Below are 18047 nucleotides of genomic sequence, written 5' to 3' on the forward strand. Positions count from 1 at the left end.
AAATACACAGATATGGTAGAGGTGGTACCTGGCTCAATAGTAGTAACTGCAAGAGGGATCTTGGAGTCCTAGTGGACAAGGACTTAAATATAAGCCAACAGTGTGCTGCAGCTGCCAAAAAAAGCCAACACAGTTCTAGGCTGCATTAACAGAGGGATAGAATCAAAATCACACGAAGTGTTAATACCACTTAGTATTAATGCCTTGGTAAGACCAACTTGGAATACTGCATACAGTTTTGGTCGCCACAATAAAAAAAATGTTCAGAATCTAGAAAGAGTGCAGAGAAGAGTAATAAAGATGATTAGGGGACTGGAGGCTAAAACATATGAAGAACAGTTGCAGGAATTGGGTATGTCTAATTTAATAAAAAGAAAGATTAAGGAGGTGACATGATAGCAGTGTTCCAATATCTAAGGGGCTGCCACAAAGAAGAGACATCAAACTATTCTCCAAAGCACCTGAAGGCAGGACAAGAAGCAATGGATGGAAACTAATCAAGGAGAGAAGCAACCTAGAACTAATGACAGTTAAAACCATCAGTAGAACAACTTGCCTCCAGAAGTGGTGAATGCTCCAACACTGGAAGTTTTAAGAAGAGATTGGGCCACCGTTTGTTTGAAATGGTATAGGGTTTCCTGCCTGAACAGGGGTTGGACTGGAAGACCTCAAAGTTCTCTTCCAACTCTGTTATTCTGTTAATTCTGTTCTGACTATACAATCAATCTCTTTGTTCTTTTGAATGGAACCAAATTCTGACAGGGAACCTATGAACACATCAACATTTCAAAGGAGGTGAGACAAAACTGGACCAAGTCTTCCATCGGCTTACCTAAACTGTGCCCATTCTTTGTGTAGAAGCAGGTGTTGTTGATGAGGTTCACACAGCAGCCAATTACATCGCCAGTAGTGAAAGTGGGGCCATAGGGCTGCCCAGTCCCTGATGAGCAGAAGGAGTGTCCATCGTCACCATGGTAGCCATAGGAATGCTTATCCCAACCTAAACAAAAGGAAAAAAAAGAAAGAATAAACAAAGAGCCCATGTTTAGAAAGTAACATGTTTGACATTGGGAAATGAGAGATTCATAGGTGACATCACTGGGAAATGTCCAGCATTTGTATTAGTAACGAAAGAGGATTCTATTATGTGCAAAACATTCTTCATGGAATGTTCTGACTCCTAAGGGTTGGAACGCAAAACCAAATACTCAGAACATGGCCCTTTTCAAGGCTGAACCACTCCCAGAGTGCTTAGAAAAGCTGTTTAGGGGTCAGAATGTTCTGTGAAGATATTTAGAAGATAATTAGGGGGGGAAAGTGATTGTGATAAATAAGCTGTCCTATTCCCAACACACAGAAGACAGAAAATAGAGAACTGTTTATAGATTTTAGTGACTAAAACTATGGATTTTTTTTAAAAAAATAAACTGTTACAGGTAGTTCACGACAAACAACATTTTGTTTAGTGACTGTCAAAGTTACAACACTGAAAAAAGTGACTTATGATTGTTTTTCACACTTAACAACCATTGTAGCATTCCCACGGACATGTGATCAGAATTCAGGTGCTTGACAACTGATTCCTATTTATGAAGGTGGCAGTGTTCGACGGTCACGTGTTTACTTTTTGCGATCTTCTAACAAGAAAAAGCCAATAGGGAAGCTAAATAACAACCATGTTGTTAATTTAACAATTGCAGTGATTCACTTTAACAACTGTGACAAGAAAGTCATAAAATGCGACAAAATTCATTTAACAAATGTCTCACATAGCAGTAGAAAGTTTGAGCTCAATTGTGGTCTTAACTCAGGGACTATATGTATTTCTACAAATTGCAACACAACCCTAACTCCTTTCTCTACAGCAGGGGTGTCAAACTGCTGGCCTGTAGGCCAGAAGCATTATAGCAAAACTGCGCCCACCCCATTGCCGGCAACGGGAAAAAAGTCGTGAGACGTTGCAACACAAGACGTTGCGAGTTTGACACCCCTGCTCTACAGCAGGGCTTTTCAACCAGTGGTACGGGTACCACCTGCGGTACATTGGCACCTGGCAGGTGGTACGCGACCATCCTAGAAAAGTGGTAATGGGGGAGGGGAATGAGCTGAACCAGTGGCAGCACCGCATAAGCCTAAGTGAGAGATGGCTGGAGCTAGGCGACTGGTGGTACTCGGATGTTGCCATATCCTAAAAGTGGTACAAAGGGTGAAAAGGTTGAAAAGCCCTGCTCTACAGGATGGCTATATAAACCAGTGAAGAAAGTATTATTCAGGCTGGTTTATTTTTAGTTTTCAATCCAAATAAAACTGTAGGAATCTAAAACCTACATTTCCACAGATCTCTTTATCAGATAGTTGCCCAAGTTACAGCATGGCTGCCTCTTCATGAATTTGTCTTTTCTTGACAGTTTTAATCATAAATCCAACCTAATACAGGATTTGCATTTCAAGGTCTGGTTAAGGGGAACAAGAGGCTTAGAAAGAAACACAATCCTCTATTCCCTTCATAATCACTTACTAGTACTTAAGAAATTAAGAAGCTACGTTGGCATTCATCGGTGGTATACAGGCAGTCTGAGCTAATCAGGAGCCTTTTCAAGCCTATAAAACAATTCAAGCATTTACACAAAAATTTGCTGTAGGTGCATGCAAACGGAAGGAAAAGACAGCCAAAAAGTCCAGTCCTTTCGCCGCGGACTCAAAACACTCCTTTTCCACCTGGCTGACCTGGACTGACAGGGATTTTAATTATGTTTACAATTTTAACTCTATTCTTTAATTTATTTTAATTTATTTCAATTTTTAATTTTAATTTACTGTACAGAGACCTTTACGTTTTGTTGTTGTTAGCCGCCCTGAGTCCCTCGGGAGATAGGGCGGGATATAAGTCCCATTAATAAATAAATAAATAAATAAAAAGGGGGAAAAAAAGACTGGGCTGATCACTGTCTGATCCCAGCAGCCTGCCATAGACCCAATCAGTTAAGTAACTAATTCCTCTTTTTAAAAAAAACGAAGATCCTCCACTGAACCCTACACAGTATTTTTGAATCTGGGCTAAAGAAGGCCTGTTTGTTTATTCTGAAGAATCATAGTCACAGAATGAGCTTTTGGGTGGCTTCCACAGATTTATGTTTAGCCACCTACTGAAGACGTTGTTTTTCTCATTCTCTTTGAACATAAACCACAGTTTCCAGTCAAGGAAGTATTGAAGCATCATGTTGCACAATCCACAATCAAGTAATCATAGACTAAATATATTCTGCTGTACCACAAGCAGTGCCTGGCACAGGAGCTGGATGTTCAGGATAAAGACCTCGTACCTTCAAGCCAAAAATACTAGGACCTTGCCTAAGGACAAAAGCTGGACAAATAAAAATGAGATTCGAGTGTTTTAAGTCCAGATTGATTTAAGCCATAGTTAAGATTTATGACACGCACAGAATGAAATCTGACAATATGGTAACTCTCTTCCATTTCATAAATACCTAGTTTCAAAGTAGTCCTATAATCACGTAATGCTAGAATTGCTTGCTAGCACAAACAGTTTTTCTTCTCGCTACTACAAAAGGAACTCCGAAGGTTAAAATATCATGGAGATTAAACTATATTCAAACATCCAGGATGGAGCACATTAAAAAAGTATGCTCTTGCTCGTGATCTGTCAGGTTGCTCCGATTGCTGTCAACACCCTTATCTGAAATGACAGTGACACACAGCTACCCTAAAGGGTTCCACCTGAAAACAACTTATATTTAGTTCAGAATTAAACAAAGGCAGGGTGACCTACTTGATCCTTACACACCCAAACTCCTAACTATCAGTTTAGGAATGCTTGTATATACATCTTACTTTTAAAACGGTGATTTGGGGAATAAACACCCAGATGACAACCTAGCATTGGAATCCCCAGCATTTTCCAGGATACGTTACCCCGCCCTTTTGGAGCCCTCTTCAGTCATCTGCTATGGCTAACTTTCAGTTTCACACCAAGCACAAGAAAAAACAGACACTTGGATATAGTGTGTTATATTAAATTGTAACTGAAAACGTTAGAGGCAAGGTACCTGCCAAGCCTTATTCACAATAGTGACTGCTGCTGCTTTACGTCAACAAAAGGCTGCAAGGGAGGTGTTTGTTAATCATGAAGTTTCAACTTTGATAGGAAAAGAAACGGATGTGCAAAATGGCTGAGCTGTTTTCCAAAGATGATGCCCAGGATTTAAACTTGCCAAGTGCAATATAAACAGTATGTTTTAGGTAAGAATTCCCTAAGTACAAAAAAAATCTAAGGGAAACTCTAAAAATTGTGAAACCTGGAAAAAAATTCACAAGTATCAAGTTTATACATCAGAAAACTAGAGGTTGTCCTCTTTTGCAACAATTGGGAGTGGCAACTCAGTCACTAAGTGAAGCAGTTGCTAAATAAAACTGACTGTGCTTACAACCTTACTCCAGCGTTCCTTTGCTTTACCTACTTGTGAAAATCACAAATGCGAGGAAGCAAATTTATTTTTTCATCACCATCAATATGAACAGTCACTAAACGAGGACTACTATATTACATTATTCACAGACAGTCTATCATAGAACCATGAAAAGTATGAGTTTTCACCATGAGTTTTCACCATGCCACACTTCTAAAGCCCCAAATTAGATTCTTGTTTAGGCTCCAGGTTCACTGTAGATGGTACCATACACATTTCTACAATCTTCAAAATGTTTAGAACCACTCAGAGACAGGATAAAGAGATTTATACTCCAATATAAAAAACACTACCACTCATTCTTTTTTATGAATTACAGGTAGTCCTCGACTTATGATCACAATTTTGTTGCTAAGTGAGACATTTGTTAAGTGAGTTCTGCCCCATTTTGCGAGCTTTCTTGCTACAGTTGTTAAGTGAATCACTGCAGTTGTTTAGTAACACGGCTGTTAAGTGAATCTGGCTTCCCCATTGACTTTGCTTCTCAGGTCGCAAAAGTGGATCACATGACCTTAGGACACTGCAACCGTCATAAATATGAACCAGTTGCCAAGCCTCTGAATTTTGATTATGTGACCGATGGTTGTAAATGTGAAAAACAGTCATAAATCACTTTTTCAATGACATCGTAACTTTAAATAGTCACTAAATGAACCGTTGTAAGTCGAGGACTACCTGTATAGCTGTCATACTAAGCCCATCAATTCATCAACCAAAAAAATCCATAAATGTTGGCTGCTATAGATGACTAACATTGTTTGCAACCCTGTAATAGGTACATGAAGACAGATGCCATTCTGAGTTCTACTTACACCAACAGGATGTTTAATGGTGGCTATAGCATCCTGATGGATTCATGGCAGCTATGCCTGAAGTTGCTGGGTCAGCAACTTACACTTTTTGTCATGATAAAGAATACAAATTCAGGCACAGCCTCCATGAATCTCTCAGGATGCTATAGCCACTATTAAATATACTACCCAGGCATGCTAAGACACGGTTTACAAACCCACACAAAAGGTGTACTTGGCAGGCTATCGAACAACACCCCTGCCTCTTCTTAATATATGACAATTGTTAGGATAAATTTTTCTGCCTATAAGGGATTGAGGCCATCATTGGTTCCTTTCGCGTGAAGCGCCTTAGATTAGATCACCAATTGCTTTATATTTGGGGAATAAGGTTCCCAAATTACAGTAAAACTCAATTTTGTGGCCTTGCGTTCAGCTATCTTCGGAGACAACATACATAACTTTGGATTTCACACATACACACACACACACCCAAATAATAGACAAGGTGCACTGTTTCCAAAGCAAGACAACAGAGGGAATTTATGCCGTGCAAATGATGTCAAACAGAGGAAATGATGTGCAATAATGCAAATAATATAGCTTGCTACAAATGATGCCAATCATGTAAATTCAAATTTAGTGAACATTTAGCTTTAACAGAATCTGTTAAAAACTGAGCTACTGTACCATCTATTTACAGATCTTAAGCTCCACAAAGACCACAGGTGCCCCAAACAGTAACTGGAGCAACTGTTTTCACATCGGAGTTGCTGGTGGTATATCAACACCTTTTTCCGAATCAGCTTAAATGGGCATATAGAACAGTAGCCCTATTTGTGTTTTGCAAACAGCGGCATTTCATCATCTGTCCTTTCTAGCGATGTGTTGTCAGAAAGATGTTACTGGAAAAGCCTGATGGCCCAACTGTCTGAACAAATGACTGGCCATTATGTCAGAAGCTGCAACCAAATACGTTTCTCGTAGTCAGCCTCAAAGATATGCAATTCCAGAGACGGCCTCAAAGGCCTGCATTGAGCACCCGTCACATGGGCATCTCTTAATAGTGTTTGCAGATCTCACCTGATGCTGTCAATTACATGGCTTCTTGCAACTAAGCATGAGCAATTTTAGATGAAGAAAGAAGCTGCCATTGAGGACTAATTATTCGTTAGTACGTTGAGGCAGATGCCAGGATTTAAACATAGAGCCACATGTCGAAATATAAGAACCCAAAATTAAGTCATGCACGTAAAAAATTAGACAGGTTTAAACAGAATTTGAAATCTGTATTATTATTATTATTATTATTATTATTATTATTATTATTATTATTATTATTATTATTATTAATTATTTATTAATTTTAAAAAAGAAATCTAAATATCTAAAGAGGGTTGAACTGAACTGCCGGCCTGTTTTGCAAACCTTTTCAACCTTATTTTGGAAATGAAAATATACTTTTGTAGTAATTGCACAATGCTTACAAACGTCAAGGGGTTTTTATAATGCCAGATGCCATTTCTGTTGCCAAAGGTTTTCTAATGCTGGGACAAGCATCCAAATATGCATCATGTCCAATGGGACATGCATTTTGCTGAGGAGGCACGATGCATGTATTGGCCCAGCTGAGGAATAAATTCCTCTACTCTGAAGTAGTGTTTCACACCCAAATGTGAGGAAATGTAATAGGGAGGCACAATGAGGCTGGGCAGATGCCAAACAAGAAACTGTAAGACTAGGAAATCTTCTGAAAATTTAGGGTAGTGTTACTGTACCATCTGCTTCCATTTTACAGTAGGAAAGCTGCTTTCCCCTGAGACTAAAAGCAGGAGCCAAGAGAAGCAGAAGTATTCCATCAGCTAAAAAATAACAGATTTAGGATTCTCCAAACAGCTGCTTGCTAGATCATCATTATTTAAAACCTTGCCCATCTTAGGTAGTTGTTGAAGAAATGGCATCTCAGTTTGGCAATTTCCCCCTTTCTTTATTACGCTTTTCCTTATTTTAGATTGTAAAGCAAGGGGATCATCTTTTTCTTACTGATCTTGAAGCTGCTTTCAAAGCTTTCTAGCTAAACAGAAGGGTAACATTCTTTGAAAATAAAAGAGTAGAGGGAAAGGTTTGTGTTGGCACCAAAATTTTCCTTTTTTAGTTATGTCAGAAAAACAGCCAATCCAATAGAAGTGCCATCAATAAATAGCACAGATGGTAGTTCTATAAATATGAGCATCTAGTTTAATCCAAGCATCCTAATTCATTGTGGGAAATCTGGTGACCAAGAATTGCATCCAATCCTTGAATCCACTTTTTATAGGCCTAGAGCAGGGGTGTCAAACTGCCGACCCGCGGGCCGGATGCATCATAGCAAAACCGTGCCCACCCCATTGCCGGCAATGGCAAAGAAGTCACGATAAGTCGCGACCCGTCAGGTGACGTTGTGAGTTTGGCCTAGAGCCTCTTTGGATTATCATGGGTGAAAACTATTAGCACTTTTTAGGCCTAAAAAGACCTAAATCTGGGCTATTTGCAGCTGTCTAGTGGCTGTCTGGACTTTGGAAAAATCCAGAAAATCATTAGATAGCTGCAAACAGCCAGTGGTCCAGGTTTTTTTGAAAGCCAGATTTAGTAGCTTTATTTGCAAATTGCATGTATGTATTTAAATAAAAAACAAAAAAAATAGGAAAAGAATAATGCAATCTACATATATACAAAAGTTTCATCATTATATTAACACGCTTACAAGGTTTTACAATACCAGCTTTAGTAAAGAATGACCATGTTTCATTATAACCGTCCATGCATAATCTGTAACTTCAAGAAAGTTTTATCACTATTAAAAATTCCCCTATTCCCCACAACCCAATAAAAACTGGAGCCTCTCAGCTATCACATTCCCCACTGCCCACTTTGCATTATTACCTGACCCACTGTGGCCCATAAAAAAAATAATTATAAACTAAGATTCTTAACGAAGGGTTATCCGGTCTTGCTCTGTCTAAAGAGGGTATAAAATCGCAAAAAAAAAATCTTTACATTTCGCAATAAGAAATGAATGTGCAGAAATAGAAACAGCAATGCTGGGTGGGGGACGGAGTGCTGACCTGGGGGGGGTGTAAAAGCACAGAAACAAAAGATTCAAGAACAAATGATGGAAGTCGAGAAGAAGAAAAAATACTAGAGCTGCTTGACACATTCAGCTTCACTTACTTTTTGGAACAAACTCCCAAAGCCACAAGGGCGGCAAAGTAATAAATTGACACATATAGGATGGCCAGATCATATCTAGCCACAGAAACAAAGCTTTGGCTCAAGTGATTATAGGAAAGCTGTGTTAATCCTTGGTGGCAAAAAAAAAGTACTAGAGCATCTTTTTCCAACTAACAAATGATATTAAAGCACAAGCTTTCGTTAAACTGTACCTGATTTCATCAGATGCACAGAACGTGACTAGACCAGTTTTTCCTCAAGTTTGGAAGCTTGACAATGTGTGGACTTCAATCCCCAGAATTCCCCATGGCTGGCAGGGGAATTTTGGGAGGTGAAGTCCACATATCTGCCAAAGTTGAAAAACACCAGGCTAGGCTTAGAGAGGACTTAAATTGGGGTGGAGGATGGGCAAAGGAAGAAGATAGGTTGGTTATGCGGATTACATGTCAGACGTTACGAATTCCCATCAATTATCAATCGTAATGTGTCCAAAACCTGCTGTTTTTGCCTGAGACTGCCTTCAATCTTTTGATATATAAAACCTCAGGAATTTTTCACTTGAGGTTGGTGTTAAGTAATCACTTTGAGGTCTCCTAAAGAGTTCCTAAAAGGTTGAAATGCTCTGATATCGAGTCCTGATGCCAAATACATTTTTATGCCTTTCAATACAATTTGTTACATTAAACAAATTATTAAACTGTATTTCAAGTATATGGAAATATTGACTCCTCCTATTTTTGCAATTCAAGCAATGTTCTCCCCAAAAAGTCTGCCCGTGGATTCCAGGGGTAAGTTTTTACTTTTCTTTCTGGATTGTAGAAATCCAGTCAACAGCTCAGGAGCAAACACAAATACTTCTTAGCGCTGACTCACCAGGAAGTCTGTTCATGTTGACACCTTGGGCAGAGAGTCCTATTCCCATGTACCTTCAAACAAACAAAAATGTGTTAGTTCAGCAAATGAGAGCACTTACAAACAAGGTAACAACCAGGCCTTTTCCCTACTAGAAGTAGAGCCCATGTGGGAAGACATTAAAGTTATCATTCAGTGAAGAACTGTCATCTAATTCTTTCTCAGGTTATTCACAAAATATCCGTCTAACAAGGATAACAATAGCTGCTTGTAATCAAGCCATCTTTGTATGCTTAAACATTTCCCTTTGTAGGAAAGCTTATTATCTCTGAGACAAATATACTATGCCTCACTAAAATGGACCAGAAAATATCAAAATTATTTTGGTCAACAACTGTAAAATAATGCTTAAGAATTTTCAGATACAAAAATTGGGGGGGGGGTATTGTAGTTTAAGCCTATTTGTCTTTATTAGTCTGCTTCGGTTGAGCTCCGGATGGCGCCCGATCTTCGCTCCTTCCGTCGCGATCTAAAGACATTCTTATTTGAACAAGCCGGCCTGGCCTGATGGGGGATTGGCGGGGTTTTTTATTGTTATTTTAATATTTGTATTTACTGTTTTTAGTGGGCATATATTTAATTCTTTTTTTAACTTTCGTAACTTTGTATTTTTATTCTTGCCCTGTTCACCGCCCTGAGTCCTCCGGGAGAAGGGCGGTATATAAATAAAATTATTATTATTATTATTATTATTATTATTATTATTATTATTATTATTATTATTATTATTATTATTATTATTATTATTATTATTATTATTATTATTATTAATTCTTTGCCCCAAACCAGAATTAACATGCAGGAAAAGGAACCGCAACTCTTGATATAGCATAGCGTGCACACTGCCTCATCAGCTGCACGTGAAATGTTTCCTCCTTCAGTGACTAAGTAGAATATATCATCCATTAGAGATAATTCAAAGGAGTTATCTTCTGTTGGCAGGAGCAGTTCCTTTTACCAACTGCTTTACAAGATTCGGGCAATTTTGAATGTTTACAAATTGTAAAGCCTTTCACGTAACTGAACGTGAAGGAAATATATTCGATTGGAATTTTTCTTGACATTATTAAGTTTGGAGGTTTGTGCTCCCAAAGAGTCAGAAGCATTTATATGCTGGCACACCGAAGGTAAACTCCTCATTCAGAACAAACAGGTTTTTCCGCAAGACGATCTAATCTCCAATTTAATTATTCTGTTCTGTCTCAGAACAATGCCAGTCTGGCAAATCCTGTCTTCTTGGGTGCACAGGATGTTCTGATGTTGCTGAATTACAACTCTCAGGTGCCCCAGATAGCAAGACAAGGGGTTAAGGATAGTGCTAAATGCATAGATCCTGTTCTTCAGCTCACCTATTTCCAAGCTTTTCTCTATATGGTGCCTACTCCAACCTGTGTACTCTCCAGATGTATTGACTTGAACTCCCAGAATTCTCAGCAACTGTCTGAGGAATTCTGGAAATTAAAGTTCATCCATCTGGAGGGTCCCAGTTCAGACAGACTGGCTATAAAGGTGTAGATTATGCAACTGCTTCATAGGACAAACAGGCTAAACTAAAAGAGTTAAGCTGCATAGGAACTTTATTATTATTATTATTATTATTATTATTATTATTATTATTATTATTATTATTATTATTTATTACAAGTAATACATTCAGAAACACTGACTCATTAGAACTCTAGTTGTACACTAAAAATTCTGGTAGCGTCTTGATGATGGGTGCAAAATAGCACTGAAGTAGTATGTTCTAAAACCAACAAACCCCAAGATTTTTTTTTTATTCCAAATAAATAGAAGTCGCCCAGAATTTCTAATTTCTATGATCTGCATATTTTCATGTCTTCCTATGTCTCTCACTTGTATGTCAACATAATGAATTATTCAATTATTGGTATTCCAGAGATGCGTGAGGTTTTGTACTGCCCTAACATAAAGATATGAACGTTCATTTTTCAAAAATATGTCTTTCTACCACCAAGCCCAATTATAAACTGCCAACACCAGAACTCATTCGTTTCCAAAGCTGCTGTGGATGTCAAATGAACACTTATTTCACACTTTCTGCTCATGTGCAGGTCATTAGAAGCCTGCCAGAACGGTGGTTCCTATGACAGGAGGAAAAAAAAGCATTGCTCACTTAATATGAAAAATTAAAATGTTTTTCAATTGGTATTCAACCCCCTCCTCTATCAGAAACAGCACATATGCCACATCATTCTATAAAAAAGGATTTGAGCCACAGATTTTGTAACTCTGAATAACGTGTAAATGTTTCTCAAATGTTTATAAACACTGTATGCCAGAGATGGCACAGTTCAGACAGACAATTCACGTTGTTTATTGTAGAGTGTGTTAGCAACCTTCGTTCTGTAGGAGAGTAGCTCTCATAGTGTGAGATCATAATCCGTGTAATGAAAGTCCGCTATCATTATAATCAGGTTTCAAGGCTCTGAACCAAGCAATCTACAAACAAAGCTGTGCTATATTACCACAATTACAGAGGGAAAAGGAGATTATCAAGGCCATCGCACCACTTGCAGGAATATTAACTAGGGGTACATGTTTAGAAAAGCATGTAAAAGTGCAGGACCTCTCTTTTATTCCTTAAAGTAGTCTGTCTCTATGCAAGCCCCCTCACAAGACTGAAAAATAGAGGTGGCTGTTTTAAAAATCATATTAAATTTAATGAGTTGGCTCAATAAAGCAGCCAGATATTTCTTTCTAGCTCATAAAGCATGCTGTGTTAATGAGGATGTTCATGCAATTCAGCCTTCCAGAAACCCTTAGGAACATATACAGACAGAACTGATAATCCTTTCTCAGGAAGCTCTTTCTATATTCTTGCTTTGCTCTCTCTTTTTCCGCTCACTGTTCATTTTTCTTGCCTTCTTTACGACACCTTTTGGCTCCTGCTTTGTGCCAAAATTTGTTGGCTTTTATTGTTATCTGGCACTTGTAACTTATCATTTTGAAAGACAAAAAACAGTCTGTTTTAAGATTAAGACAGCCATTCAACTGCCAAAAGACTGAGATACTTTCTGATTACTGAAAGAATAAACATAAATAGTGCACTAATTCTTTTCTAAATTAGCTCTCATTTATGGGACTTTAGAATGCCCTGAATGAATCAAGTGTTCACGCAGAGGGCTAGAAATAAGCAGCATCAGAATCACGAATAAACACAAGTTTCATTTGTCAATCTCATAAATAACTGCTACCTTTTATTATCTCATTTTACTAGCCTTGCATGCCACTTTAATCATAACACTCTGTGCAGCATATGCACCTATAAAAATAGGGTTAAAATATACACTAAAATGATAGAAGAAACAATTCATTATTTTATGCCAGGTAACAAATTCAATTCAAGCAGACTGAATTTCAAGGCAGAGCATTTCATAACACCTCTATCGCAAAGCCTGCTGGAAGAGCCAGGTTTCAATTTCTTTGTAAAGCCCACTTAAATTGGGACCAATATGGATCTCAGGGGATCTAAACTGGGACCCATATGAATCTCAGGGGAATATTGTTAGAAAGAAGGGAGAAGCCATTGAAAAGGTTTACCTAAGATTCCAGGTCAGGGATGTCAAACTGCCAGCCCACGGGCCGGATGCGTCATGGCGAAACCGTGCCCACCCCATTGCCGGCAAAGGAAAAAAGTCGCAATACGTTGCGACACATCACATGACATTGCAAGTTTGACACCCCAGTTCCAGGTGATTGATCCTGAGTGAAAGGACTGGGGGGAGCTTCTTGCACCTGATCTTATCAGAATCACCTGTGTGATCAGATGTTCATGCAGGTAATAGTAATAGTAGTAGTAGTAGTAGTAGTAGTAGTAGTAGTAATAATGTTGGAAGGGACCTTGGAGGTCTCACCATTACATCATTCCTGACTATTGAACTACTAGTATGATGCATCTATTTTCTGATATGTACAGGATTTCAATTTAAAACTGCTTTGTAGAACAATTTTCACATCACCATGGGTCATAAACCAACTGCACAGCAATCATGGGCCCCTAAGGGAATGTATTAACCTAGTTAATGATAATTCCTTATAACCATTCTGGGAATTGCATAATGAATTAAATTTGCCCCCTCTGGCAGCACTTACAGCACAGAAGTACTGCTGCTGATTTAGAAGAGCTGCTATCATTACCTTTGAATTTCCAGACTTATCTAGCTGTTCTATACATCCATCAAAATTAACCAGCCCAAGCTTTTTAAGTAAGGAAAAGTGCCGTACTCAAAACTGAGTGACATTTGCTGGAAATACAATGGATTCCTCGTTCCAATCTGTTTTTTAACCGCAAATCCATTCTGGGCACCACAAATACTTTCAAAAAACTATGTTCATCCTATTATTCAAAGTAAAAGCTTACTCTATGTCCAGGTGCTAAAGGGTCAATTCATGTAAATAAATAATTACTCATGAAGATGGTGGCTAAAGCTAACTGAAGCATCCTGACATGTGTCAATGTGCCCTCAGCTTCCCACATCCTGATTTTAGCAAAGCTGTAACCTTAGTACAAAGGTTACCAAAAAGAGCATTTAGAAGCAATATTGAAATAAGTCTCTACATCAAACAAACAGACACAGAAAAACTGGATTTGGGCTACACTTTACACAAGCTTATGAAACACAGTATCAAGGCAATTAAAAGCAACTCCTTCCAGACATAACAAAAGTGATAAAAAAACAAATCTAAATGTCCATCGCTGTTTCTATTTCTTCTCCAAATACCAAACAATTGAAACTATATGGTTTCTTAAAGCCTCTGTTGCAATTTAGCAAAGCTTTAAATAAGTACATATCCAAGAGTAATCAATCCAATTTCTCACTGTAATAACTGAGGCAAAGATGCATATAAAAATACTGCTGCGCACTGGAGTGAGGAAATATATTTCTGATCTCCCCCACCCTTGTGATTTACAGTATCTTGGTGGCCATATATGTGATCTCATCATTAAAGGTAAAGGTTCCCCCACACATGCGTGCTAGTCGTTTCCGACTCTAGGGGCCGGTGCTCATCTCCGTTTCAAAGCCAAAGAGCCAGCGTTTGTCCGAGGACGACTCCGTGGTTATGTGGCCAGCATGATTAGACGCCAAAGGCGCACAGAATGCTATTACCTTCCCACCGTAGTGGTACCTATTTTTCTACTTGCATTTTTACGTGCTTTCGAACTGCTAGGTTGGCAGAAGCTGGGATGAGTAACAGCTCACTGTTACGCGGCACTCGGGATTCGACCCGCCAAACTGCCAACCTTCTGATCGACAAGCTCAGCGTCCTAACCCACTGAGCCACCGCATCCCTTGATCTCATCATTAGCATTACCCAAATTATTTAAAGCAAGACAATTTAGTTTAATTCACATTGTGAACATGCTTTTCCCCACTTTCCCAAACTGCTCGACTGTCTGTCATTCTACAATTTCTGGCAGATCAAGTAACCAAATCTGCTTGAAGCATGATTTGCCTTGGCTTAGCATTCAAGCCTTTTATCAACATGTTACATTTCAAAATCAAAACCCTCCTGTTTTATATATCAGTGTTCCCAACAGAGAGGTAGCCTGTCAAATTTCCAGACTGCAGGTAGTCCTCAACTTACAACCACAATCAAGTCCAAAACCTCTGTGAAGTGAGGCATTTGTTAAATGAGTCTTTTACAACCTTTCTTGCCAGAGTTGTTAAGTGAATCATTGCAGTTGATAAGTTAGTAACCTGGTGGTTAAGTGAATCAGGCTTTCCCCTTGACTTTGCTTGTCAGAAGGTTGCCAAAGGGGATCACGTGATCTTGGGACACTGCAACCGTCATAAACACGAGTCAGTTGCCAAGCATCTGAATTTTGATCACATAATCATGGGGATGGTTCAAAGGTCGTAACTGTGAAAAATAGTCATGTCACTTTTTTCACTGCCATTGTAACTTTGAACTGTTACAAGCTGAGGACTACCTGTATTAGCCATTAGCTCAAAACCTACTGTAAGATAGTAGTAATAAAGATAACTATACTATGCCAGAATAATATAATTAGACCTACAACTAGAAATATCATACTGAAAAATATCTTATGCAAGTTCCTAATTTTTTTTAATCAGCAATTCAATCAGCTCAGTGTTGTCAACTGCCTATATCAATTATCTCATGTCAAAGAATTGCCAAGCATAAGTGTACCCATTCCTTTATACATCATTTTATATAGCAAGGAAAGGAGTCCCTGTGGATTTTACTTCACTAGTTGTTGCCAACTATTTTTTTTTTTGGGGGGGGGAGAGGAACTCATTTCCAGTTCAAAGCTGTGAACCAGCACTGTCTAAGGACGTTTCTGCGATCAATCTGGCCAGCATGTAGGAATATGTAAAATAATTTTGTAGCCAGGAAATTAATTTTAGTTAAACAGCTATAGGAATGGATTTCCACTACCTCCTTTTCAGCAACTGTTATGCATTATTGGATTTCACATTTAATACACCAAAAAGCCACATAGGAATTTTAAGAGGTAAACATGGTGTAATTACCTAGAACAGGGGTAGGCAACCTCAGCTCTTTTATGACTCATGGACTTCAACTCCCAGAATTCCTGAGTCAGCTAAGTTCATGAGTCATAAAAGAGCTGAGGTTGCCTACCCCTGACCTAGAACAACCAATAAAGAAAGAGGCATAATCATGTCTCATCTCAGTTTATATCACTGGTTTGGTATTTGATAGCAGGAAGTCAAACCAGTTTTTAAAAATCTGAACTGGCGTTGAACTTGATTCATAGCTTCATCCTCCCCAATGAACCAAAATCCAAACTCCCAAAAATGACCTCAACTCCTTGTTTTGAAATGCTGCTGGTGCAATGCCCTACTACAAAGAACATGAGTCACTCACCAAAGCCAAATTTCACGTTCCTACCAAAGACAAGTACAGGTGGTAAAGTCAGCTCCAACTCTCCTCAAAGACAACAAACACACTTTAAAGAATTTACTTTAAGCCACATACTTACCCATCTCTTCCTTTACTAACTATCTTCACTTCAAAATAATAAATTCCACAGGCTGCAGGGATGGGGTGGGTAGCCCTGACAGAAGCAGCATCCTTGTGGTTTTTCCCATGTCCTGTTTTAAACAAACACAGGGGGAGGGAGGGGGAGGGAGGGAGGAAACAGGCAGGAGACAGGCGCTTTAATTCTTCAGTGAAAACAATCACGCAGCAAGGATTTGCAAGAGCCAGCCAGCCAGCCAAGCCACAAGAGAGCCCACAACCGAATACAGTCCCTTACAGATAAAACAACAGTCGCTCTGACAGATTAGCAAGCAAGACATGGCATTGGAAACGCATAGCTGATCTTCCTCTGTTATTGTCCCAAAGAGACTCACAGCCCATTCTTCAGGGTAAAAGTATACAGCGTTGGGGCAGCGTTTCTCAACCTCGGCAGGTGGTTCTGGTTGAGGTTGAGAAATATTGCCCCAAAGTATCCTTTACTTCAAAGGATGGGGCTGTGGGTCTCTCTCTCTCTTTCTTCTCTCTGGGACCACCCACGAATAACAGCTGTGCGGTTTCTGTTGCTCTCTCCTTTGCCCTAGGGCAGGGGTAGGCCACCTTGGCTCTTTTATGACTGGTGGACTTCAACTCCCAGAATTCCTGAGCCAGCCACGCCGAGGGGAAAGGGAGAGGTTTCCAAGCTGAGCCAGGCTGGCTCAGGAATTCTGGGAGTTGAAGTCCACCAGTCATGAGGGAGCCAAGGTTGCCTACCCCTTGCCCTAGGGCAGGGGTAGGCCACCTTGGCTCTTTTATGACTGGTGGACTTCAACTCCCAGAATTCCTGAGCCAGCCACGCCGAGGGGAAAGGGAGAGGTTTCCAAGCTGAGCCAGGCTGGCTCAGGAATTCTGGGAGTTGAAGTCCACAAGTCATAAAGGGGCCATAGTTCCCCATGCTGGCTCAGGAATTCTGGGAGTTGAAGTCCACGAGTCATAAAAGAGCCGAGGTTGCCTACCCCTGCCCTAGGGCAAGGGTCCTCAACCTTGGCAACTTTTCAGCCTTGTGGACTTCAACTCCCAGAATTCCTCAGCCAGCTTTTTCAACTCCCAGAATTCCTCAGCCAGCTTTCCTCAGTCCACCAGTCTTAAAAGTTGCCAAGGTGGAGGACCCCTGCCCTAGGAGACTTCAAATCCCAGGACTGCCCCAGCCAAAATGCAGGGGTTCCAAAGTCCACTTTCCAGCTGCCGAGGGGAGGGGGAGAAGAATCCCTTGCGTTGGGGTAACCCCCACCCCGCCCCACCCCAGGGGACAAGCCAAAGGGCTGCTCTACCAGCCCCAAAAGAAGCTCCCCGTCCTGGGGAAAAGCCTGACAGGCCCCGCTGGCAGCAATACCTAAGGGCAGGGGTAGGCAACCTCGGCTCTTTTATGACTCATGGACTTCAACTCCCAGAATTCCTGAGCTGGCTCAGGAATTCTGGGAGTTGAAGTCCATGAGTCATAAAAGAGCCGAGGTTGCCTACCCCTGCCTAAGGGGATCTCTGCCCTACCTACCCAGCGGGGAGCCAGGCCTCCTCCCAGGCGGGACCCCCTGAAATCCGGGCTGCCCAATCCTGCCCAGAGCCCCTCACACCTTCGGGGGCGGCCAGGCCTTCGCTCCTCCGCCGGAGGAAGGCTTCCCTG

The 18047-nt window shown here is 40.1% G+C and overlaps 1 protein-coding gene across 1 annotated transcript in view; it reads right to left on the minus strand.

The window, feature by feature from the left end:
- RANBP10 (RAN binding protein 10) overlaps positions 1-18047 on the minus strand; it is a gene marked incomplete at its 5' end in the record, with an annotated part of 41183 nt that overhangs the window by 22874 nt on the left and 262 nt on the right. Inside the window, 3 exons of the mRNA XM_081335541.1 lie at positions 833-1000; positions 9362-9414; positions 16392-16503. Coding sequence (XP_081191667.1) covers positions 833-1000; positions 9362-9414; positions 16392-16503 — 333 coding nt within the window. The remainder of the gene's footprint in view (positions 1-832; positions 1001-9361; positions 9415-16391; positions 16504-18047) is intronic.

The sequence above is a fragment of the Vipera berus genome (genome assembly GCF_964194415.1).
Source record: "Vipera berus genome assembly, chromosome: 10".
NCBI lineage: Eukaryota > Metazoa > Chordata > Lepidosauria > Squamata > Viperidae > Vipera > Vipera berus.